Source organism: Nuphar pumila, chromosome 9, assembly GCF_984573655.1.
Source record: "Nuphar pumila chromosome 9, dmNupPumi1.hap1.1, whole genome shotgun sequence".
NCBI lineage: Eukaryota > Viridiplantae > Streptophyta > Magnoliopsida > Nymphaeales > Nymphaeaceae > Nuphar > Nuphar pumila.
Genome location: NC_143257.1, coordinates 124445173 through 124471416, shown reverse-complemented (window position 1 = coordinate 124471416; position 26244 = coordinate 124445173). Strand labels below are relative to the sequence as shown.

Genomic DNA, 26244 nt, shown 5'->3' with positions numbered 1-26244 from the left:
ACAATTGTAATGCTGAACCTGATGATGAAAAGCTGATCTATTTGTAGATTCTTAGTTATAGATATGCAAGGCACTTCAGTTAGAGTGGGCTGACATTTTGACCAAATCCTTCTTTTTCTTTTCAGGACGCTGGACCAAATCACTGTAATTATACAGACAAAGTTTGTGAAGGAAATGAGGACAAGGGTGGTGATAAGCAAGATGGGATACAAGAGCTACACAAATTGCAGGCTAAAATTCAAACAATTGATATGACTGTTGGAGACTTTGAAAACATCAAAAAGGAATATCATGAAGTTAAACTTATCAAAGAGGCATTGGAGAAGCAGCTGGACATTTTGGCAGAGGAGATAGTAAAAAAAGGCAGGGAGGTGGAGAGTATTCAGAAAGAGAAGGAGAAATTAGAACTGGAATCTGATGAACTTCTGAAAGAAATTGATCAATGTCATCTCCGCGAAGAGTATCTAAAATCTGAACTAAGAGCAAGTGTGGAAGAGATTAAGCTGTGGCAGACAAGCTCAGAAAAGTTGTATCATGATCTTCAAAACTGTGCCATCCATGAAATGGTGATCAAACGAAAGTGGCATGAATTGGTTGGAGCATATGAGAGTCTTGACATAAAGTCTCAACATCAGGCCATGAAGTTTCTTGATCACATAAATATTTTGACAGAGGAGATGATCAAGAAAGGCAAGGAGATGGAGAGTATTCATGAAGTGAAGGAGAAACTAGAACTGGAATGTCATGAACTACTGAAAGAAATTGATCAATGCCAACTCCGGGAAGATTATCTGAAGTCTGAATTAAAAGCAAGTGCGGAAGAGACTGAGCTGTGGAAGACAAGCTCAGAAAAGTTGTATCATGATCTTCAAAGCTGTACCATCCATGAAACAATGATCGAGCAAAAGTGGCATGAATTGGTTGGATCATATGAGAGACTTGAAATAAAGTCTCAACATCAGGCCATGAAATTTCTTGATGACATAAACATTTTGGCAAAGGAGATAGTCAAGAAAGGCAAGGAGGTGGACAGTATTCATGAAGAGAAGGAGAAACTAGAACTGGAATGTGATGAACTACTGAAAGAAATTGATCAATGCCAACTCCGGGAAGAGTATCTGAAGTCTGAACTAAAAGCAAATGCAGAAGTGACTGAGCTGTGGCAGACAAGCTCAGAAAAGTTGTATCATGATCTTCAAAGCTGTGCCATCCATGAAACAGTGATCGAGCAAAAGTGGCATGAATTGGTTGGAGCATATGAGAGACTTGAAATAAAGTCTCAACGTCAGGCCATGAAATTTCTTGATGACATAAACATTTTGGCAAAGGAGATAGTCAATAAAAGCAAGGAGATGGAGAGTATTCATGAAGAGAATGAGAAACTAAAACTGGAATGTGATGAACTACTGAAAGAAATTGATCAATGCCAACTCTGGGTAGAGTATCTGAAGTCTGAACTAAAAGCAAATGCAGAAGAGACTGAGCTGTGGCAGACAAGCTCAGAAAAGTTGTATCATGATCTTCAAAGCTGTGCCATCCATGAAACAGTGATCGAGCAAAAGTGGCATGAATTGGTTGGAGCATATGAGAGTCTTGAAATAAAGTCTCAACATCAGGCCATGAAGTTTCTTGATGACATAAACATTATGACAAAAGAGATGGTCAAGAAAGGCAAGGAGGTGGAGAGTATTCATGAAGAGAATGAGAAATTAGGACTGGAATCTGATGAACTACTGAAAGAAATTGTTCAATGCCAACTCTGGGTAGAGTATCTGAAGTCTGAACTAAAAGCAAATGCAGAAGAGACTGAGCTGTGGCAGACAAGCTCAGAAAAGTTGTATCATGATCTTCAAAGCTGTGCCATCCATGAAACAGTGATCGAGCAAAAGTGGCATGCATTGGTTGGAGCATATGAGAGTCTTGAAATAAAGTCTCAACATCAGGCCATGAAGTTTCTTGATGACATAAACATTATGACAAAAGAGATGGTCAAGAAAGGCAAGGAGGTGGAGAGTATTCATGAAGAGAATGAGAAATTAGGACTGGAATCTGATGAACTACTAAAGGAAATTGTTCAATGCCAACTCCGGGAAGAGTATCTGAAGTCTGAACTAAAAGCAAGTGTGGAAGAGATTGAGCTATGGCAGACAAGCTCAGAAAAATTGTATCATGATCTTCAAAGCTATGTCATCCATGAAACAGTGATTGAGCAAAAGTGGCATGAATTAGTTGGAGCATATGACTGTGTTGACATAAAGTCTCAATGTCAGGCCATGAAGTTTCTCGATGACATTGCTTCCCGCAATGTGGAAGTTGATCAATTGAAGAAGAAAATCACAAAGCTAGAAGAATTAAATAAAGAAATGAGCGTCAGATCCAATGAAAATTTATCCCTCGTATCATCTATGAAAGAAAGCATGTGCTCTCTTGAAGATCACTGTTTATCAGCATTAGGGACTCGTGCATCAGGAATGCACAACGCAAGCGTATGTTTTTTCTCAATCTAAACATGGTGTTGAAATTATGCCAGCTGTTTTAATATTCTGTGATGCATTTATTATTAAGATAGACACTGACCACTGAAAACAAATAGATATTTGTAAGTTTTGTGAAATATCAAGAGAAGAAAAAAAACGTCACAATAGTTCAATCTCTAAATTAAATATAAAAAAATGCCACAATAGTTGAATCTCTAAATCCAATATATTATTGCAAATTTTACTGTTTTAGTTTTAGTTTGTCCTATATCTGTTTAGCCTGAACCATCCCTTGAGTGGCCTGGAAATAGTTTTCTCGTGGCACAACCTCATCATGGGAATTAATTTACTTCAAGCCACTCCATGCACTACCCTTGCAGCCACTCACCCCAAACCACTACCAAAGAGAAAAGAAAAAGAAAGAAAATTGAAAATGAATATTAAATGAATGGTAACTAATTAACTGAAGCTTCTGACAAGAACTGTGCATGATTTTTTAGGATGCTGGCTTGCATGATCAACAGAATATCATGAATATGGATTCTGAATCTGCTTTGGAGAGTTGTGGAAAGGAGAAAGGGGTTCTGGAGATGCAAGAGCTGCTACTTAAGTTTAAGACTGTTGAAAGATTGGTAATAGAACTAAGTGAGCTCAGTCAATTGATCAGAGATAAGATTGAGAGAGAACAATTAGATGCAAACTCTGGCTATTTGGAGAAGCAGGAAAATGGAGTTGAGATCCATAAAGCCAAGAATGTTCTTCCAACCAAAGACATTCAACTGGACAAAGTTTGTGATTCCTCTTCATTCAATGGAAGTGTTGCTGGTTCGTTTGGAAAGGACAGGAAAGAAGACGCTGGAACAGATGAGCAGATTCTGGAATTGTGGGAAACTGCCGAAAGGGACTGCAGTCTTGAAACTGAGATCCTTACATCAGTGAAAGCTACACCACCAGATGATGATACCGACCACAATTTTTCAACAAACAAAGTGCATAGGGACAACAATGATCACAGCTTTTCAGAATTACAGGTAGAGAGAGAGGTGGCAGTTGACAGGATAGAAGTGTCTTCTGAATGCGAGAAGAACAAGAGCGTCAGAGACATGCTCACATCTGAAGCTCATCGCTTGACAGATCTGCAAAATACTGTACAAAGGTTAAATAAAAGGATTGAGAAATTGATGAACAATTTGGATCCAAATGGATTTGAAATTGACAATGCAAAAAGGCAGTTGGAAAGGACAGAGTCAGTGGTCCTACAGTTTGTTGAAGCCAACCATAAATTGCTGATGAAAGGTCATGACAGTTGTATTGCATCTTCTGAAAGTGAGCCAGGGAAACTGGAAGAATTCACAGGCAGGGCTGAAAATCTGCAAGATGTTCATAGAACTTATGTTCAAGAGGAAAGTAAAAGGTTGGAAAGGATTGAACAATTAGAATTGGAACTGCAAAGAATCGAGTTCATCTTAAAGAAGTTGGAGGATGGACGTGTTAGAAAGAGCCCCACGGCTGTCGAGAAACGGGCAAGAGTTTCTCTGAGGGAATATCTTTATGGCCGGAAGGGAATTCATCCGCATAAAAGGGTTTCATGTTGTGGCTGCATGAGACCTTCAACAAAGGATGATTGAAGTTCAATCCTTTTTACTAAAGATTCTACTGCTGGATGTTGCTGTGACAGGTAAGAGATTATCAAAACAAAGAAAGTCTATTACGTCATGCATGCAATATTTTGATGTTTCTCCTATAACTATTGCATGCCATGCAGATCTGGTTCCAACCACTTTTCTTTGCACCTTGACTGCTCAGAATAATTTTAGGATCTCATGGTTGAGTGAGCCAAGGTTTTCATATGATTGCTACAGATTAAAGTTGTATAGGTAATGATCACACAAGCTATTTGCATCAGTGTGTTTACTTTTCATATTTGATGAATTGACAAGATCAGAAAATCAGTATTTTGCATGTGAACGAGTTACCTGGCTTCTGTACTGAGTTACCGGGCTTCTGTACTTGAGGTTTTTAATCAAAGGCTCAGAGTTTTAGAAAATGAGTCCCTTTCTCTTAATTTTGAGTAAAAGGTAAGGCTTTGTTTGAATGACACTTTTTATATATATTTTTGGTAAAATTATTTAAAATTTTTATTTATTTGAAAATTTATTTTTAAACAACATATTTTAAGTGAGTGTTTCGATGATATTTTTTAATTAAAATTTGTAATTTCAATTAATAAATTTCTAGACCTGCCCTCCAAAATCACCTGATTCCCCTTGAAACAAGTGTTTTTCACCATGTTGTAATGTGGTTCAACTCAAGAATCATATAGGCTGGACTGAACCATGTAGACTCATGGAGTAAGCTCGAACCAAGAGGGGCGGTTAACTTGGTTCGCATTTACCTGCCAAGAATCAGGATGGGTCTGGGTCTATAATTGTATACCCAACCCAAATTCAGTACTTCAAAGTTCAAGCCATAGTCACAAATATCAGGTGATATTTTAAAGAAACTAACAGAATCTGGTTTTATTATTAACCAGTTTTGTTGATAGCCAAGGGAAAATCGATCGGTTTTTTGTTCTCCAAAAGGTATGGGTCGCTGGCCCGCCCTGTTTGCTGCATCTGTTGGCGTAAAACTCTTCTTCTCCTTACCCACCAGGGAGTACATCTAGTTTCAGCCTTGTGGCAAAGGGTGTGCACTCTGAATTTTGAACTCGTGACGTTCCATCAACTTAGGATGCTATGAGCTGCCCCCCCACCTGATGAGGGGCTGTGTCAAAAAGACACGTGGACACGAGGATATGTGACACCGATTCGATTCTCAAGTTCGAGCATTTTTTGAAAAACAGGAGATGAGGACACAGTTTTTTTAAAATTTTAAATCAATAAAAAACTATTTTTGATATTTTAATATTGAAATAGTTTTTTTCTTGAAATAATACTTAAAATTATTAAAAATATTTAATATAATATTAAAATAGCAGCAGTGTCTGTGTCATGTTACAATGACACACCGCCGAAATGGCGTGTCCCTGTGAAATAAATGAGCGGAGCTCTTTGTGGACCACAGAATCTGGTTTCAATTGACAGATAAAATGGTAGTATTTTCAAAATATTGTGATTTATCATGAATAGGATTGGAACAATTGAACTTATATCCATATTCTGATCTCAAGAATCTACATGCTTGAGATTATAGGGGTTGACTATTGGATCATCCGATTCCAATGCACGGGTAAAGTTTTATAAGTTTGAAAATCAATGATTCAAAATTTTTATAAATATTCAAGGTTCAAGAAATTATGTTCATAAAGAAAACATAATCCAGGTGTCCATTCCAATAGAATCGTTCATGCCGAACACATCTATAGGTCCACCAAGAAAATGTCAGAATACCTTTGAAAACCCAGTTTGTATTTGCTTTGCATATTTCAAAAGCTATCTCATACATAAATATAGATACGTACATATACATACATTTATGTATGTGCATAGCAAAAATAAATATATAGCAAAAAAAGATAAAAAAAATGAATAAAGATGAAAAACAGATTTGTATTTTTCTTGAAGCATCCTCAACGAGAAATAGCATATTACTCCGATCAGATATCCGACCATATCCGATCCATTTGTGCTCCAGTGCTCACGATAGTTTCACAATTTAGGGCCACAAGGGCGTTGTAAGAGAACTCTCTCCTTCCGGGTCGGGTATAAAATTGAGGTGTCAATGGGTCAGGTTTGACCTGGACCCGTCTCGTACCAAACCTTATTGGGTCAAGGTTTGGTGATAAAAAAAGGTTCGATTAGCAATCTGATCGGACCCAAAAAATCCAATTAGTATATGAAGCCCGGTATGGTTTGTGAAAATTTATACCAGACCCAGGTTAGACCCGAGTTACGATTAAGACCCATGATTTTTTATAAAAAAGATTTTTTTTTATTTAACCGGGTCTGGTTCATGTAATCCTTATAAGACCCGGGCATAGTTTTTCTTATAACGGATTCGATAGGACTCGGGTCCGGATCCGCTATTAGCATCTCAAAAACAGATCCGGGTTTACATTCACTTGGTTCCGAACCAGATCTGACCCGTTGAAACCGATTACTATAAAAGCGGGATTAGGGTTCTGCCCTACGGAGCCTCTCTCTCGCAGTCTCTGCAATGGCCGTTGGGTCTCTCTCTCTCTCTCTCTCTCTCTCTCTCTGTGTGTGTGTGTGTGTGCTCGTCGGTAACGATCTTTCCTCTTCTTTTGCAGGAAGAACAAGAGGATCTCAAAGGGGAAGAAGGGAGGGAAGAAGAAGGCGTAAGTGAAACCGAAAACCCGAAAACCCTCTCTCAGTTTCTTTGTTTTTTCTCCGCTGTTTGGGAATCGCTTAGACGTTCCTTTCCCGTGGCCTTTTTTGCAGTGTCGATCCCTTCTCCAAGAAGGATTGGTATGACGTCAAGGCGCCGTCCATCTTCAACGTCCGCACCGTCGGAAAAACCCTAGTCACCCGGACGCAGGGAACCAAGGCACTTTTTTTTCTCTCTTCCCTTCTGTATATGCCTACTTTGTGATTTTTTTTGGATGCGGGAAACACTAAATTGGATGATCTGTTTTTAATTCATTCTTCAGTTTATACTTTGTTCGTTATGAAGTCGATCTTATTAGCTGAACGGTGTTACATGTTTTCTGTTAGTAACAGTACCAACGTGAAGTAATTTGGGTTCTGTAAGAACTTAAACCTAAGTGTAGTTTTGGATGATTTGTTCAATTCATGCTTATATGTTGAGTTTTTGATACTGGAACTCTAGATCCTAGTTCCAACTTCACCTTGTGTGGAAGTGGCAACACTGTTGCTTAACAATTGTACTGGTGGGATAAATTTCAGATTAAAAGTGAGCTAATTCTGAAATTGTTGCGTTTGTTTAGGTTTCTTGTCAATTTAAATTGTGGCCTGGATTCGAGTAGACTATGTTCGTTAAATGGTGGTGCTACGTGTTGCTAGATCATTTGACTGCAACATGATGTGTTTACGGTTCTTAAGAACACTAGCCATAGATTCAAACGGATTTTATATGATTCATGCTGAAATGAAATGGGGATCTTCGAAACACGTGCTTTGATTAACAAGAGCAAGTGTCAAGAATGACAGTAAAGCACAACCCTTAAAAAGGGTATAACTGGAAACAAAATAAAAATAAAAATGTATTCTTTATTGATATGAAAAACCAATTGCTTAAGAAGCATTGGGGTAAAATACAAGAGGGGCTGCACCCCTTTATATACACAGCTGAAAGAGGACTCAATAGAGCTGTTGGGCACAGTCCAACAGCTCTATTTAGAGCTGTTGGAATGTGTCAGTCCAACAGCTCTATTGCTAGTCAAGTCTGGACAGGACTTGACTAGCAACAGTCATTCTAGTTCAAACTGAACTAGATGACATAAAGACAAAAAAATAAAAATAAAGGAAAAAAAATACAGAAAAGAAAGAAATTAAAAATGTATTTATATATATATAATAATATAATATTATTATATATACATATATGTACAGTTTTACATTTTAACACTCCCCCTCAAACTTACGGTACAATGAGCGAAAGTTTGTCTAAGAGAAAGTGAAATCGGGGAGCAGCGAGAGGCTTTGTAAAGAAGTCTGCTAACTGATATTCTGAAGTGACATATGGCAGATCAATTATCCCGTGTAGATATTCCTCTCTGACGTAGTGACAATCCATTTCGATGTGTTTGGTGCGTTCATGGAATGTTCTGTTACTGGCAATGTAGATCGCACTTTTGTTGTCACAACACATTTGTGAAGCCTTTGTTGCTTCAACTCCCATGTCAGCAAGCAGTCGTCGGAGCCAAACTACTTCCATGGTCGTGGTTGCCATGGCTCTGTATTCAGCTTCGGTGGATGAGAGAGATACCTTCTGCTGCTTTTTACACCTCCACGAGATTAATGATTCCCCTAAAAAGACACAAAAGCCAGTGGTTGAGTGTCTGTTATTGGGATCACCTCCCCAATCAGCATCAGTATATGCAATTAAATCAAGAGAAGAGGAGGAAGATAAGAAAAGTCCTCGTGAAAGAGAGGACTTGATGTATCTGATAATACACATGACTGCTCCCATATGAACAGAAGTAGGAGCATGTTGAAATTGACTTGCTGTATGAACAGCATGTGCTATATCTGGTCTGGTAATGGATAGATAGGAAAGTGCCCCGACAAGCTGTCTGTAAGGAGTAGGGTCTTTAAGAAGTTCTCCATCATCAATCTTCATTTTAACATTAACAACTTCTGGAGTGTCAACTTTCTTATCATCAGTAATACCAGACCTGAAAACAATATCAAAAGCAAATTTAGTCTGAGATAATAAATATCCTCTAGGAGAATAAGCAACTTCAATGCCTAAAAAATATCTCAACAAGCCCAAATCAGTCATTTCAAAATGAGATTTAAGAAGTGTTTTGATTGTTTTAACTCCCTGTTTATCGCTTCCGGTGATGATCATATCATCCACATAGAGAAGAAGCACAATGATCCCTGCATCAGAATTCTTAATAAACAAAGCAGTGTCAGTTAAACAGAATTGAAAACCAATATCAATCATAACACGACTAAACCTATCATACCAAGCTTTTGGTGCTTGTTTAAGTCCATAAAGAGCTTTTTCTAAGCGAAGGACTTTACCCTTAGGAATACTTAGACCAGGAGGGGGTTCCATATATACTTCTTCAACTAGCTTTCCATTTAAAAAAGCATTTTTGACATCCATTTGAAAAATAGACCATTTTTTGATAGAAGCTAAGGCAATTAAGGTTCGGACAGTAGTCATACGAGCCACCGGAGCAAAGGTTTCTTCATAATCAATCCCATATTCTTGGGCATAACCTTTGGCTACTAAACGGGCTTTATATCTTTCAAGAGTACCATCACTCTTGGTTTTAATTTTATAAACCCATCGACATCCTATAGTTTTCTTCCCTGGAGGAAGATCTTGAATATTCCATGTAGAAGCCTTTTCAAGTGCATCTAATTCAGCTTTCATGGCTTCTATCCATTTGATATCATTTTTTGCTTGAAAATATGTGGATGGTTCTTCATATGAGTGAATTAATGCAATAACTGCCCTATATGTGGGTGAAAAAGACTCGTATGATACAAACTTTTCTGGAGGCCTTGAGATTCGGGATGATTGTCTAGTTGGAATGTTAGAATATTTCTCAAGTGCACATGGAGTATTAGACTCTTGTCGCCTGGAATATTGAATACTAGTATCTCTATGAACTTCTTCATTTTCAACATTAAGATCAATAATTCTTTGATCATCATCAAAGTTACAATCAAGGTCATATTCATCAGATGTTGATGTTAGATCTAGCAAAAAGGAGTACTCAGTGACGTCTTTTAATTTTCTAAAATCAAAGAAGCTCTCCTTTTCAAGAAAGGAAACATTTCTAGACACATATAGTTTATTATTTTTGAAGTCAAAACATCTATAACCTTTCTGGTTTTCAGCATATCCTAAAAAGGCACAGGGAATCGCACGAGGGGAAAGTTTATCATTTTTGTCAGTAAATATGAAACATTTGCACCCAAATATTCTTAATCTAGAGTAGTCTGGAGAAATGTTCATTAGTTTTTCAATGGGAGTGATATTTTGTAACGAAGAAGATGGCATCCTATTAATGAGATAGGTGGCAGTTAAGGCAGCTTCTGCCCAAAAGTCTTTAGGGACTTGATTTGCTATTAATAAAGTTCTAGTGGTTTCTATAATATGGCGATGTTTTCGTTCTGCCAGTCCATTTTGTTGAGGTGTATAAGGACAAGATCTTTGATGTGTGATGCCATGCAATTTAAGATAATTTTGAAAATCTGTGGATAAAAACTCTCCCCCTGAATCTGTGCGAAAAATAGTAATATCATTTTGAAATTTGTTTTTAACCATATTATGAAAAGTTTGAAAATACTTCAGACTTATGTTTGAGAAAGTACATCCACGTATGTCGGGAGAAATCATCGACAAAAATAACATAGTAAACAAATCCTCCTTTAGAAATTACTGGTGCAGGACCCCAAACATCCGAGTGTATTAATTCAAGTGGTCTTGAAGAGAAAAAGGTTCTGTTCTGAAATGGTAATCTTTTCATTTTGCCGAGAATACAATCTTTACAATCAAATGATTCAGAGTTACAAAATTTTCTTAGATTTGGAAAATGTTGGATTTTGGCTATATGTGGGTGACCAAGTCTCTTATGCCACAGTTCCAACTCTATTTTTTGAATATTATAACAAAAAGCTTTCTTCGGCATTTCCAAAAAATCCATGTAATAGAGTCCTCCTTCTCTATGGCCTTCCCCAATCAGCTTGCCTGACTGGCGATCGTGTACCCAACAACCATGAGAAGAAAAAGAAATATTACACCCATAATCAGAAATTTGAGATACAGATAAAAGATTTAAATTTAATTTGGGAACATGTCTAATTTCTGGAATAAAAAAAAATTTTGTTTTATAAATTTTTTCAAAATTTCCTATTCCTTCTATTTCAAGAGAAGTCCCATCAGCAGTAAAGACCTTTGACACACTTGTTTTATTTTTAACACATTTGGATAGACTTTGATTATTTGGGGTCATATGAAAAGATGCACCAGAGTCAAGAAGCCAAGAAATTTTACCTAAATCAGAAAAAGATGAGGCTGCTGCGCCGGTTGAAGCTTCAGATGAGGAAGAGGCACCTTTGATGAGAGGCTGAAGAATCTCCATTAGTTGGGTCAGGGAAACTGGTGCATCCTGATCTTTAGGCTCCGATCCAGCAATTGCAGCTCTTTTTTTTCTCAGCTCCTTAAGTTTGGGACATTGTGGCCTGTAGTGTCCCGGTTCATGACAGTGATGACAAATAACTTTCTTCTTATCATAGTCACCATTTTGTCGGTTAAAGTGAGGAGGCCTATATGATCGAACATGATTCCCTGGTCTAGACACGGCTAAAACAGAATCATCTTCAATTTTTAAAGAACCTTTCCGCAGACGATTTTCTTCCATTGTTAACTCTTCAATAGTTTCAACAATAGAAGGAATTTTTCCCCGGTGAAGTAGGGTCGATTTAGTGGTTTCAAATTCCGGCCTTAATCCAGTGATAAACTGGTAAAAATGTTCAGCATCGAGTTGTTTCTGACGAAGCTCGATGTCTTCGGCACAATGCCACTTTGGTTCTAAAAGGGAAAGTTCTTCCCAAAGTTTGGACAACCCATTGTAATATTCACGAATAGTTTTGTCTCCTTGTGTCATCATTCAAACTTTTTCTTGGAGGTTGCACACGTGTGCAATATCTTTAAGGGAATACATATTCTTAAGGTATTCCCATGCCTTATCGGCATGATCAAATTTGGCAAGACTTGAGCATTTTTTAATGTCAACGCTATTGATAAGCCATGACATTATCTTCGCATGAGATATTCTCCATTCTTTCCATTTCTTCTCGTATGAGGCAATAGCCTTGATTTTCTCTTCTTCCGATAGAGGGACCTCTTTATCTCCCTCCTTTTTAGTAAGAGATAGCTTAGGTTCCGAATCGGAACCATCCACAATCCCCCATAAGCCTTTTCCCCATATATGGTGCTTCATGATTGAAGCCCATGTTACATAGTTCGTATCGCTTAGTTTCATAGGCATGATGGTGACTTTATCATTGTCATCCATCGATTACAAGGAGAGAAAGAATAGGGATAGAAGAGAAACAAGAAGGAAAATGAGAAAGAAAGAAAAAAAAACAATACAACAAGATGTGAAATCTTCTCCAATGAAGTGATAAAACACTTCTCTTCAAGTGGCGAACACTTTTGCAAACGGGCACGGAAACCGATGCAGCTTTTCCTCAAGATTTAGTACTTCCGCGGCTCTGATACCATGAAATGAAATGGGGATCTTCGAAACACGTGCTTTGATTAACAAGAGCAAGTGTCAAGAATGACAGTAAAGCACAACCCTTAAAAAGGGTATAACTGGAAACAAAATAAAAATAAAAATGTATTCTTTATTGATATGAAAAACCAATTGCTTAAGAAGCATTGGGGTAAAATACAAGAGGGGCTGCACCCCTTTATATACACAGCTGAAAGAGGACTCAATAGAGCTGTTGGGCACAGTCCAACAGCTCTATTTAGAGCTGTTGGAATGTGTCAGTCCAACAGCTCTATTAAGAGCTGTTGGACTGTGTCAGTCCAACAGCTCTATTGCTAGTCAAGTCTGGACAGGACTTGACTAGCAACAGTCATTCTAGTTCAAACTGAACTAGATGACATAAAGACAAAAAAATAAAAATAAAGGAAAAAAAATACAGAAAAGAAAGAAATTAAAAATGTATTTATATATATATAATAATATAATATTATTATATATACATATATGTACAGTTTTACATTTTAACACATGCTAGCGATAGTCATTGTTCTTTAAATCCTGGATTTGGAATTTTTTGAGGGTAGCCAAACTAGGTGATAGCCTCCAGTGAGATTTGAATCAGTGATCCAGTTACACTAGGATATGAATTAACAGAATTATGCTATGCTAAGTTTTCTTTAATTGTGGTATCGAATTTATCTTGCCGAACAGTTCTCATGTTTTGGAATCTTCGTGATGTTGTCGCTTGTATGAACATGTAAGGCCCATGGCCTATGTATTGGGATGGAACTGCATTCCTGTTCCTTTTCAAAAGAGTCTTAGGCAAAAGTAGGCTCCACTTGATAAGAATCTGAATATGATATTTCCCTTCAATCTCCATGGGTGTCTATTTCCCTTCTAGTGTTTTCTTAATCAAATTTTTATGATAACTTTTTAGTTTTTATTTGATTCCTTTCCTAGTTTAGACCTTAGGATGCAAAGCAGAATGAGGAGCAAGCTACTATTCAAGTTTGTGTTAGACAATAAACACTTCAAGTGGATAGTTAATGATTGATTATAATCATAGCGAGGAATTTTGTGGTGAATGAATGCATTGTTGGTTGCCCATTTCATTTTTTTAACTTTATATGAAAAGATAAGGCGTTCTTCAATATTTGTGATTATTTTCATAAATTTATTTGAGAGTTAAGGATAAGAATCATCTGAAGGTTCTTGGTTAGGATATTCAAAGATGGAATCTCTAGGAATCATGCATCTTCCTTCTCATGATTCACTGAAGTGAAGCCAATCATTTCTTTGTCAATATAAATTTTCTACTGAATCTTTTCTACAGCCGCAAATTAGAATGCAGTAATCAAGGTCTGTTCTTGACCACAAATGCCACTTCTTGGTTGAGGGGATAGTGAAGCTACTTAATCTCATCAGTCATTGCTCATTATTTTTGGTTGGTGCCTTTTGTGACTTCTAGGCAGCACTGCCTTTGGCAAGATGGCATCCCTTGATTCAATGTGTTGGTTCTTTCTTTAATAATTGCCAAGGTTTAGAGTTCTTTAGCAAGAATTGTATCTCTCATTGATTAAAATGTCCTTGGCATGTGGAAATGAGGATATTGCAATGAAACATAAGCAATAAGCAATAATGTGAATTGAAGGTTTACAGTGTAATCCGATTTAGATGTAGCGATTGGGCGTACATATTATTTTTCAAGTGCTATGTGTAGTACAAGACCAGTCTTGAAGACTTGAAAACTTTTTACCAGTATCCTTTTATTGATTGTTATGGTAATTTCACATTTATGATTTTTTTATTTGCTTTGATGTTGCCGGTTGGTGGTTTTTCTTCAGGAATGTGATATAGATTTTATCAATTTCAAATCTTGGAGATATTGTGCTTTCACGATTTTGACAGTATGCACTTGTCTACATTTTTGAGATCACATGAACTCATTCACGGTGATCACTTGATAAGTTGATTTTGTTTCACCAGATATTTTGACCTTGCCCTGCTGTCGTGGTCATGTTTTGTGTGACTTGGAATAGACTCATCAGTAAGTGGATTCTTTATTTTCATGAGCCACATCATGGGTTCAATCTTAACTTTATCACTTTTTTGTTCAAACAATGGTACTCCATTATATCAAGCTCATTGGCACTTGGAAAACCAAGGCTGCAACGCCCGATCTTGGTGACTATCACAGCCTGCCCCATTATCTTGGGATTCCCTATATAAATGATTTCATTCCTCCTTTGAACAAATATGGCAGATAACAGCTTCCCCAACAACCTGTACTCTATGATAAATCTTAATTCTTACCCCATCTTTTGTGTATGTGATACCTAGTCTGTCAACCTACAATCCAAGGCCCTGGTGCCTATTGTTTTACCAATTGAACCTACTATAGTTCCTCTTCTAGGCTTTATCTCTGCTTTTGTGAATTTCAGGTTTTACACTGGTCGTATTCACTGGGATGATCTTTATCTATTTCAGATTTGTCCATTTTGGATACAAGTTTCTGCCAGTAGGCTTTGATACACAGTGTAAGAGTTTGAACCTGATCATCAGCACATGTGTGCGTGTGTACCAGTGCGCGCGCACACACACACACATTTAATTCGCTCATGTCCTTGGGCTTTCATGTTTTGGTTGCTTTTAAGTGATTAAGCATGCTAAATGAACAAGAGAGATCTGTCTAAGATAGCATGCTTCTCGTTTTTGCCTTATTGGTGAAGGTCTTGGTATAGTTTAGCCCTTCACTTTCATGAAGTGAGGTCTTATTTGGCCTGATATTCCTATTCATTATCCGTACTTCATAGTAATTGCTTTACCTCGCAAGTCACAATAGTTTCCTGACCTTAATGGCTATTTCAAATTGCATGGTATTCCGTATTACATCAGTGTTTGCCTGAAGCAAATGCGTGTAAGATAAGTTAACACAAGTATGCCATTATGTGCTGGTCTCTTCACATATATTTAGCAGCATATGTTGCTCTAGATTTTGGGTGATCTATTTAGGCTGCAGATAGAAATGATTGGAGGAAAAGGATTCATGTGGAAGACCCAAAATGAATTTCTTTTTTGGTTCATATCGCTGACCCCAATTGTTTTGCGATGAAGGCGTAGTTGTTGTTGTTATTTAGGCTGCAGATTGTTGATTGTTATTTGAAATCACTACTATTGATGGGTTTATTTTGTTGTACTGACGGTTGGCTGTTTTTTGCTTGTTTCTTAGACAACTGGTATTCTCTTGATTTTAATTTAAAAAGCTTATATTTTCTCTTGATGCAGATTGCTTCAGAAGGTCTAAAACACAGGGTTTTTGAGGTTAACTTGGCTGACCTGCAAGCTGATGAGGATCAATCCTACAGAAAGATCCGTTTGCGGGCAGAGGATGTGCAAGGGAGGAATGTTCTTACCAATTTCTGGGTAAAGGAGCTTCCTGAAATTTATGTCGTCATACATTGAGTGATGCAAAAGAGCAACTGGCTTACAGATATATGTTTGTCTTCTAGGGAATGAATTTCACCACGGACAAGTTGAGGTCTTTGGTTCGCAAGTGGCAGACCTTGATTGAAGCTCATGTAGATGTGAAGACCACGGATAACTACATGTTGAGAATGTTCTGCATTGGTTTCACCAAGAGGCGCCCCAATCAGGTTAAGCGTACCTGCTATGCACAGTCGAGTCAGATCAGACAGGTTAGAAATCAGAAACCATCATATATGTATTTCTTATGTTTCATTGGGTGCTCTAGTTTTGTGGATGCTGTTGTGAGGAATGTGCCGAGAGTTGGCTCTGAGATAAACAATCAGGTTGATCGAGCAGGCTGAGCTGGATAAGGTTGCATGAATCTTACGGTCATCTTTAGTGTTGCTAAAATGGCTTAAGCTGCCAATCAATAGGAACAAAATTCTTGACCTGTTATTAAAAGCTAGGAAACCTACCAAGTCCTGCTTTTCTTTTTTCATTTTGGTTCATTACTAAGATTCAAATAATATGGAGGGTGTAGGGGAAACCTAAAAATTATCTCCTGGTGGTGCTCTTCTTGGGTAATTTGCAGACAGTGATTTTATTAGTTGAATGCTTATTTCTATACTTGTGTGCTACCATCAGATTCGCCGGAAGATGAGAGAGATCATGATAAACCAAGCAACATCATGTGATCTGAAGGAGTTGGTGCAGAAGTTCATTCCAGAAATGATTGGGAAGGAGATAGAGAAGGCAACGTCAAACATCTATCCCTTGCAAAACGTGTTTATTAGGAAAGTTAAGATCTTAAAGGCCCCTAAATTCGATCTTGGCAAGCTGATGGAGGTATGTGAAAATCTTAGCCTAGTTCTAGAATTTTTTATCACTCCACTCATGTGAGCCATAATCCCCTTCTGTCGTTTTCAGGTTCATGGTGATTATTCTGAGGATGTGGGGGTGAAGATTGATAAGCCTGCTGATGAGGCGATGGCAGAAGGAGAGACTGAAGTTGTTGGAGCCTAGAGGAAAAGAATTATGAGCTCTTCTGTTAATTTTTGTTTTTCTTTGGATTCTTTTGATGGGATATGTTTATTTTTGAGCTACAAAATTTTGGTATGATGGTTTATTATAATATTGAATCTTCTAGAAACGCAGTGGAAGAAAAGAAACTAGAGGGCACGACTATAGTTTGTGAATCTGAAAAATTTATTTCGGGATTTGAGTTTTGAAACAAGATACAAGTGTATGCTCCTCAGGGAGTCGCGTTTTATGTAGTCCCCTTTCACTCATGTATCAGTCATGTGTTGGTCTCTGATTGGTCCCGAAGCAGGAATGGAATTCCTGATATGGGGAGAAACACTAGCCCGAATTCTTTTGGTTGGACCTGAACCGGACCCACATATTATATGGGTCAGAATTGAGCTATATTTTTGTTTATATCTTACCTGTCCTGTGTCAACCTAAGTATTATGTATTTACTTCCAAACGTGCTTTCTATACACTACATATCAGGTTCAGGATTCTATTATTCTACCCTACATATATGTCATAAGCCGAACTCCAACTGGAGTACATGATATCTGGGTGGGTTCAGGTGCACCCTTCATAGGGCTTAAGAATAGGGCCCAGTTTGGGTTGGATGAGGGGCTAATTAAATAGATAAAGATAAGGTTGATCGTTATATTAGTTTCTAATTGCACAAAAATAAACCCCAACATTTAACAATATTCTTGATTAAAATAGGTTTTAGACTATCATAACTTGTGTTCAGGTCTATCTGTTGATCGACATTCTGATTTTCATCAGTTATCTGAATGGAAATGATAACTATACTATTTGAACGGTCATAATATTTGCGTTAGCCCCACTAACTGTCGTAGCCTCTGAGTTTTATGCTGTTGGCCTGATGTTCATAGGTATAGGAGGATGAGCCAGCATAACCAGGTCTTTGTGCTGGGTGCTATTTTTTTGAGTTATAAATCTAAAAACAAGTAGTGTAGAAAACTTGTTAAAACCATTTCATTCTACGTGGGTTAAATTAAGTAGCTTCTCAATGGGAACTTTACCCTTAAACTGGCCACCTCTTTTCTATCTAAACTTGAGTCTTTCTTTCTTAGCAGTTAGGACCACCTTTTCCAAATAGTTTTGGAGACTACGTTTTCTTGGCCCTAGATGAGAATGGTTTCCCACTTCATTCTAAATGAGAAATGCTCTACAGATCCCCTGGGGGACCGAATTTTGTTGACCACTAACAATATTGTGCCACATGGAGCACCTCTACTGCGGTCTCCTTTCATTAAAAAACATATTTTCTACTTTACATTTAAAGCTCCTTAATTATTATCCAGACTTTTCTTGAGTCATAAGTTAATAAAATAGTCAGCCTCACCATTAACAGCTCATACATCCATATTCATTTAGTCTAAAATGCTATGAATCTTATGTTTTGCAGTTTTGAAAGCCACCCAACATTGCTTTTCTAATACACAATATTTGTAAAAATTAATTTTGCGTAACACTATCCAACAAGTTTTTTTATAAGGTTATATTATACATCTTTTACTTATGCCCTAGTTGCATATGCCAAGAAATGGTCTTATCTACATTGGTCTCTTCATTGATAATCACAACTGCTCCACCCGTGTTCCCTATCAACCGGTATAGATTTTGTGTAAATGGTCCCTTCATAACAACCAAAGCTCCTTTGGTAACTTTAAGAACTCCATCTCCACATAAAGAGATTAAACTTTTCTTAAATTCAGATTCATATATCACATCAATTAAGGTTCTTGTCACTCTATCAAAACATTTTGATTTTGACTGTTCTTGTTCCTTTGATTTTACACACTAACATAGTTACTCATAAGAACATAACCACCATCATACTCTCGATGGATATTAAACCAATCTCCATGTGGGCACTTATGATAAGCGCATTCAAAATTTAAAATCCTTTGATAAGAGAATTGATTAATACTTGTAAAAACTGAAAGAAGATCTATACCATCACTTTCATTTGTATCGGTTGTCACATTTGTCTGTTTTGAGCTCTTTCCTTCTTTTCTTTCTTCTCGATGCCCTCTGTGCGCTTTTTGCAGTCATTCTTCAAGTGTCCTTTTTTACAGTAATATCAAGAAAGTGTGCTCTTTCCACTCCACTTTGATTGGTTTTTATTTTTAAGACATTGTGACTTCGATCACCATCTTTCTTGACCTAAATCGTTTTTACCAAAAGCCATTCTTTTTGAAACCGATCCATGCAAGAGTTTTTCCTTATTTCATTGGATAAAAAAAGTTACAATAACTTCATCGAAACTCAAGAATATCTTTCTTGAATAAAAGAGTGGCTACTAGGTGATTGTAGAATAAAAGAAAAGAGAACAAAAGTAACAAAGTTGGATATTCTTCTTTAATCTTTACTTCAAGACTCAATAATTGAGTCAAGCCGATTAGTCAGCGATTTAGTCATATATAAGCTTTTTAATTTCAACCATAGCTCCTATGCATGATCTATATTCATGATATTATAGATAACATCATCTGCAAGATTAATCTGAATAGTAATCGATCTTTCACCATATCATCATCATATATATTTTTGGGTTTCTTATCTTTTCCATACAAAGCTTTAACCAGTTCTTGTTGGGTCAATAGATATTTTACTCTACGTTGCTAAAACCCAAAGTTCATCTTTCTATTACACTTTTTAATGTCGTACTTCATGTTTGACCTTTTCGTTGTCAGCAGAAACAAGCCCAAAGATTGAATCTTGCTTTGATATCAGTTTGTAAGCACGAGAAATTGTGTAAAACACATGATGAAATGAACAATAAGACAGTAATCATGCACAAAGCCTCCAGCCTAATAACCGTCGGATACACTAGGTCCGTTTCTGATGTGGATATGGTTTTATTCTAAAACCAATCAATAAAAGGTTTGATACACTAGGTCCGTTTCTGGCAAAATAAATAGTTTATCTAGTCAACCATGCAACTGCCATGCCTAATAACCGTCTGATTTGAGTGTCTGGCCCATGTTAAAATTAATAAATACTAAAATAAAAGAAAATAAATGAATTCACCTGAACTCAACATCTATCGCTCCAGCCTCCAGCAAACTGGATTATTTTTTTATTAATTTTTGGTTTGTAAGTAGGACTCATAAACGAGCTAACTGAACAGAGGGTGTTCAAGCTCGGCTAATTTCTTGTGTTGAGCCGAGCTGAGCCTGAGCTCATCACGGTTTGCATCCAGATCCAAATTTGGGGCTTTGCCTGGACTCTCGAGCAGATCCTGTGCCTGGGAGGTTAAAGTTGCTAAATTTATTTATTTATTTAAGATTAAAATAACAAATTTTTTGTTAATTTAGTTAGGATATAATTAAAAACTTGAGTACAGGATGCGGCAAATATATATACAAAGTCTAAAAGTTGAACATAAATGACCCTGAGTGCATTGACCGCACCGAGTGCTTCACCCACACGTGCACCTGCATCGCATCACATACCTGCGTCACCCAATTGGCCGAGTCCCTGTGACATAGCCCCAACAGTTATGATGGTGCAGCCTAAATCATTCAGTTATCTTGTTCTATCCCATCCTCTTGTCCCTAGTTTCAGCATTATCATGCTGATGCATTAAAAAAGTTCAGCAGAACCTCCTCCCAAGGCTGTCAAAACACCTTGCATTTGTCACGAAGGATAAGCTCATTGTTGTGCCAAAATCTACTCCAAAACCTAATCCGACAGATATATACTTCCACATCAAATCTTAGTAGGAACTAATGTTGTGTTATCATTTATTTTACAGAGCTTCAATAATGGTGGTCCACAAAGACCTGGATTCCCTGCAAAACGCGTCCACTGAGGAATTCTTTCAGAAAGTTGTTGTAAGCCAAGTCAAGAAACCAGTGTTGTGAGAGGCTTATGCCTCAGTACCTTAAGCATACACCTCAGAGGCGAAGCACAAGCTCAAGGTACTGAGGCACTGTATGAGGCGTTTGCAGGCTTGAAGCACACGCTTCACATGGGTGAAGCGCTCGCCTCGCATCAAGGCGCGCTTCGCTTCTAAGGCACGTGTTTCAAGATCGGACCACCGTTGTGAGGTCATCCAGTCGGCGAAGACGTTGATGAGGCTGGCGAGGTCGAGCGTCGGCGAGAACGCCTGGATCCACCGTGACAGTTTCTGGTCGATGAGTCCCAGAGGGACCAACGATTGGGACAGAAGGGTGTCCGAGTGGAGGCTGCACCAGTTCTCCTGGTATAGAGGGTTGCCTGCTGATGGGTTCGGTGGGGGAGGCATTGTTGTTGTTGGTGGTTCTTGGAGTTGCGGCTCTTGAAGGAAGAATGGGGTGGTGGGGCTGACGGTCTTGAGGATGAGGTGGGTTTTGGTAGCCATTCTTTTTTATTGTTTTGGTTGATGGTGGTGCGAGGGGTTTTGGTTTAGGGGAGTTGCATAATTGAGCAAATGGGGTGGCGCAGTTTGGATGGTGGGGATTAGGGTTTTGAGGTTTGCTTGGGGTATGAGTGAAAGGCGTTTTGCGGGGCTTTTGGTGTTTGGGGTTTTGACTCTTTAAGTGACGGTTGGGGACTTGGGAGAGTATTAAGTTTGCGAATCAGGTAGTAAACTTTAGACATATTGAGGAAACTCAGAGTTGGCTCAGTTGCCAAAGAAATTGCATTGTTTTAAGACTTTAAGTAATAGGTTTTGAACTTGTTGGGATGTAAAATATATTTAAGATACAATCTTTATTATTCAAGTAGCATGTAAGAGCTGAATTGAGTTCAACACCTGCTGTTCGTGTTCGGCTCACCAAACTCATTTTACTAGTTCAAACAAACTCTTTAAGAACTTAACATAAGCTCAACCATCGGCCACTAGATGTGTTAATGGAAGTGGCTTCCTTCAGCTTTCATTTGGTGGCACTTGATCTTTACCACGAATTGTTGGATAAATGAGTATACGTTTGTGCGCATGTTGAAATTACACAACATTCCACTAGGTTTTGATCTCTCAACGTATTAACACAGGGTGACGTGAACTAATAGCTCCTACCATACAAGTGGAGCCCTCGTTGTATTCAATATGATTTTATGATTGTAGAGATAACTTGTTTTATCTTGCATTATGAGTCTAACTTAATTGTGGTTTACATGTGCATGCATATAAGAAAATGAATAATACAAGTTAATTATAGGAAAGTAATATTTATTTTATACTGTCCTTTATTAGTAGTTTTTATTTAAAGTTTTCATTATTTTATTAATATTATATATTTTATTATTTTGATCATGAAGTTTACGCTTCAACGCCTCGAGGCTTACGCCTCGCTTCATAACAAGCTCAATGCCTCGCTTCGCCTTATCGCATTTAACAACCTTACAAGAAACTCTAGAAAATTGAGTTAAGCGGGCTCTATTGGTATTTTACCAGAGAGGGGATTATGAGACAAATCCAATGATTCCAGTTGATGCAAGCTCCCTATTGTCTTTGGGATTGGACCTCTATCCTGAATAACAATGGATTCACGACTGAAAATCATGTCCTAGACTCTTTTGGAACTTAGCGACGGAAAGTTTTCCGTCGCTAATGCGACGGATTCGCCACGAAATTTTTCCGTGGCTCGCTCTCTCCCCCGTTCCCCCGTAAAAGCCCTAACTCTCCCCCCTCATGACTCTCTCTCAGTCGATTCAACCTGACACCCCCACCTCTCTTCTCTCACTACCCTCCCTTGGCTCCGGTCTTCTCCCTCCTTCGTGCACCACCGCCGCCACCTCCAAGGAGCGTCGACGCCGTAAGACGCTCAGGTGAGCCCTCCTCCCCATCTCCTTGCTCTTCTTCTTCTTCCCTTTGTTGTATCCACCAGAAAACCAGAGCCACCAGCAGGGGTGGCTCTGGCTCATTGAGAGAGAGGGTGGCTGGCACCCTCTCCTCCTCCTGTTTCAGCTGGGTGGAGGTTGAGTGACCCCACTATCCTCTGCCCCTCTTTCCTGCTGCCTCGACGCCCTTGACGATCCCCTCCCCTCCGATCCGAGCGAAGGAGTCGGCGATCGTGATAGTGCAGCTCAGCTAAATGGAAAATGTAATTAATGGGTACCCTTGTCTTTCTGCAGAGCAAGTGGTGCTGATTTAGGTAGCATTCCTTGTTATCTTGTTCAGTGTACAAAGATTTGGCACAAGCAAAGTTGGGCTAGCCCTTGGACATGCTTTATTCATCTGGTTCTGTTCTCTCGCAGCAATTGGGGTCTACAACATTGTGAAGCATGACAAAAGTGTTCCAAAGGCATTTAATCCTGTCCTTATCTACTACTTTTTCAAGAGGAATTCAAGTAAGGCATGAATGTCACTTGGCGGGTGTTTTCTATGTGTCACTGGTAAGTACATCCATAGTCTGTCTTTACGGTTGCAGGGGTTCACTTTACCATCTGATGTATATGAACCCTTCTGCTCCATTTTCCACTGAAAAAACATAAGCCTTTCACTTTTGGTTTCCCAGTTATATTATTTTTAAGTTCATTTATTTCAGGAAGACTGATCACTTGAATTATATGAGTGTAATTGCATAGGTACTTTGGTGCTGCAATCGGAAAGGGCCGGCAAGCAGCGAAAACTTATGGACCTTCTTTTTTATTTGGGCAATCAGTGTTTTATGCCATACACTTTATACTTCTTTTGATCTTTTAGCTTTGCCTTGTTTGATTTGATGCTTGAAATGCATAATTTCAATTTTTTATAAATCACTGAAGAACTATAAAAGTATTCACATTTGTGGCAATATGGCATGACTTAGAATGGTTGGTCTTTTGGGTTCTTACCTGTTCCATGTTAGAATTCTATGCTTTGTTTTGATAGGTTTAGTATGATTTCCATTGAATCTATGTTTTATCATCTAAGAACTTACACAACTAATATGTGTTATTAAGAAGTTCAGAAGCTATTGTCAAATTGAAAAAAAAGAGAGAGATTTCACCAGTATTCACATGGTCAAGTTGAGGAAATTGTTCTCTTTGTTACATCTTTCCTGATGCTGACCATGAAGCTTCTGTTACTATGATGAACCAATTTAAGGAGTTGGAGTTTTTGGTGTAATTTATATGTTGCCTTTTTTTGTCTTTGTTGATTATAAGTTAGTAGGATTTCATGCTGGATGTTTCATTGATTATGTTTCTTGTTGGGAATTTTTCATTCCAGTCCTATGAGCTAGGTCCGTACTCACTATTACTTGGGAAATGGTTTTTGTTGCAAATGTTGTGATATGGAAGGTCAGGACTTACTGTCTCTCATCAAATGTAATAAACAAATGCTTTCAGAGGCAAAGAGCAATTGAATGGTTCAGTTACAAGAACTCGGTTTATTTAGTTACTTTAGTTGCCTATTTTGTACAAAGTTGGCTTTGGATTGCTGAAGTTTTCTTTTGCAACTGCTATGCTGTAAATTGGCCTTGTGCTTGACTTAGAAATTTTCTTCTCCCTGATGAACTTACTCGATGGTTGTTGCAGATCCAGCTTCTTCTGTTTCAGTAAAATACATTTAGGGTTATTCCATCTATTAATTTGAATGCCTGTAATATGTAATTCATGTCTTGACTTATTTATGTCATATTGATATCTATACTTATATTCACTGTTTGAGGTGTATGTAGACAGATAAAATGCTTGTCAGCCTTCACTAATGATAGGGTTATTGTGAATTACAGATTGCAAGATATTGTACACAGTGAAAAACACTTATGATGGATTCTTGCCCAGAACCCAGAACTGTAACATTTATTCTTGTGTCTCCTATAAGAACAAAACTATTCATGATTCATTTTTGAGTATGTACTTGAATGAATTGCAGGCAATCTGGCGTGGCCTAATACTACTTTGTTCTATCTTTAATCATGTTTGCTTTGTCCACTTTCAACTGTGTTAACTTTATTTTCATTTAAATATACTTCAGGCATTCTTAGTCTTTCTTTTTTTTCATTTTGGGTAAGAATGACATTTTTTCCCAAGTGTTAACTGTATTATACTATTTAACAGTATCATATATTTTCCTTACTAGAGGGGGGTCTGGGGGTTCCCCCCGGCGCAGGCAAATTTTTTCTTGGGCTTATGTTTGAGACCCCGTTTCTTATGGATCATACCCGATTTTTTACTAGCAGCTTAGTTAAAACTGCGTAAAAAAACCCTAATTTTTGGTCAAATGAGGACTTTGACCCCCATTTGATTAAAAAATTCAAGGCGTGTACGCCTCGGCTTGAGGCGCGCCTCAAGGCGTATGAGGCGCATGCCTTGGGGCTCTTTTTTTCTTTTTTTTCTTTTTAAATTTGGCGACGGATTAGTGACAGATAATATCCGTTGCTAATATTGAATTTTCAATGGTTTGCGGCGGATTATATTTCGTTGTTAATTTTGTCGCTATGTTAGCGACGGAATTAACGACAAAATATAATCCGTCGCAAACCTTATTTAGCTATGGACTCGCGATGAATCATGTCCATCGCTAATCCGTCACAAATTAGCGATGAAAGTAATGACATATCAGTTCTATCGCTAATTAGCGACCAGGATTATACGATGGACGCTATCCGTTGCTAATCCATCGTGAATCCGTCGCTAAACTGTTTAGCGACGGATAACGTCTGTCGCTAATACGCATTTTTCTTGTAGTGTTGTTTAAAATCCTGAGTGCTTGGAGCCCTTTGAGATATCCGATCTGTTCCAGAATCTCACCCTCGAAGGAGTTGTTGGATAGATCGATGGTGGTCATGAGGGCAATCATTATCCCTGTGTACTCCAAATTTGCCCTTTTGATGGTCATCACCACCTCCCAATTTCTGCCATAATCATTTTGAATAGCGGTGGTCTGCCAACGAAGCTGGCGCTTATCAATGTCCTTGACAAATATACGTATTTTCTGAAAGGGTGGTGTGCATTCTCCTCCTCAGATGGTTGTTAGCTACATCTCGTGTTTGGGGGGTCTCAATGAGCGCCACGCATGTAAGCACATGGGGCTCGTATCCCCATGTTTGTCAGCATCAATTAGCATCAGAGTCGGGTGTGGTTGCAAAGACTTAAGTACCCTTTCTTGCTATTCTCGCCATGAAATGACAGTTCGAGAAAGTGATAAAAATGTCCTCCATTCAAAAAAAGGGAAACAACGGTTCGAAAAAAGGACAAAAATATCCTCCATCCAGAAAGTCGAGGATGATGTTAACTCTTCAAAGTCCAAACAACGAAATAAACCTGAAACACTCTCTCTTTCTTTTCTGTTTGAACTTTTCGTCGTCATCTTCTTCTTCTTTCTTCTCCGTGAAACACTATATCGTCGTCCTCTTTCTACTAGCAGTGGTTGGAATGCTGCCCTCGTCCAGTGAGCAACCGACTGCGGCGGCCCCTCCGCCTTCTTGGAGGGACACCTATAACGGAATCTTCTTC

General features: G+C 38.2%; 2 protein-coding genes and 1 long non-coding RNA gene across 4 annotated transcripts; all 3 read left to right on the top strand.

The window, feature by feature from the left end:
- Positions 1 to 117: 117 nt before the first annotated feature.
- LOC149829270 (uncharacterized) lies at positions 118 to 4105 on the top strand. Its single transcript, XM_090017237.1, has 2 exons — positions 118 to 2486; positions 2978 to 4105. The coding sequence occupies exons 1-2, from the start codon at positions 252 to 254 to the stop codon at positions 4103 to 4105; spliced, it is 3363 nt and encodes a 1120-aa protein (XP_089873363.1). The 5' UTR covers positions 118 to 251.
- Positions 4106 to 6610: 2505 nt separating this feature from the next.
- LOC149829269 (small ribosomal subunit protein eS1-like) lies at positions 6611 to 17059 on the top strand. The gene is made up of 7 exons (XM_090018007.1): positions 6611 to 6643; positions 6727 to 6774; positions 6878 to 6983; positions 15646 to 15783; positions 15870 to 16055; positions 16471 to 16671; positions 16753 to 17059. The coding sequence occupies exons 1-7, from the start codon at positions 6633 to 6635 to the stop codon at positions 16846 to 16848; spliced, it is 786 nt and encodes a 261-aa protein (XP_089874133.1). The 5' UTR covers positions 6611 to 6632; the 3' UTR covers positions 16849 to 17059.
- A 5447-nt stretch (positions 17060 to 22506) lies between these two features.
- Positions 22507 to 23597, top strand: LOC149829268 (uncharacterized). 2 transcript variants are annotated; one of them, XR_016434220.1, is made up of 3 exons: positions 22507 to 22629; positions 23059 to 23196; positions 23389 to 23597. It is a non-coding gene; the product is annotated as an uncharacterized LOC149829268 (long non-coding RNA). The 2 variants fall into 2 exon arrangements; XR_016434219.1 differs by having other exon boundaries at positions 22515 to 22629; positions 22936 to 23196.
- Positions 23598 to 26244: the final 2647 nt, after the last annotated feature.

Coding starts and splice junctions, on each gene's coding strand:
- LOC149829270 (XM_090017237.1), top strand. CDS start 252: ATGACTGTTGGAGACTTTGAAAACATCAAAAAGGAATATCATGAAGTT. Junction 2,487..2,977: donor CAGGAATGCACAACGCAAGC/GTATGTTTTTTC, acceptor ATGATTTTTTAG/GATGCTGGCTTGCATGATCA.
- LOC149829269 (XM_090018007.1), top strand. Junction 6,775..6,877: donor AAGGGAGGGAAGAAGAAGGC/GTAAGTGAAACC, acceptor CCTTTTTTGCAG/TGTCGATCCCTTCTCCAAGA. Junction 15,784..15,869: donor ATGTTCTTACCAATTTCTGG/GTAAAGGAGCTT, acceptor TTTGTCTTCTAG/GGAATGAATTTCACCACGGA.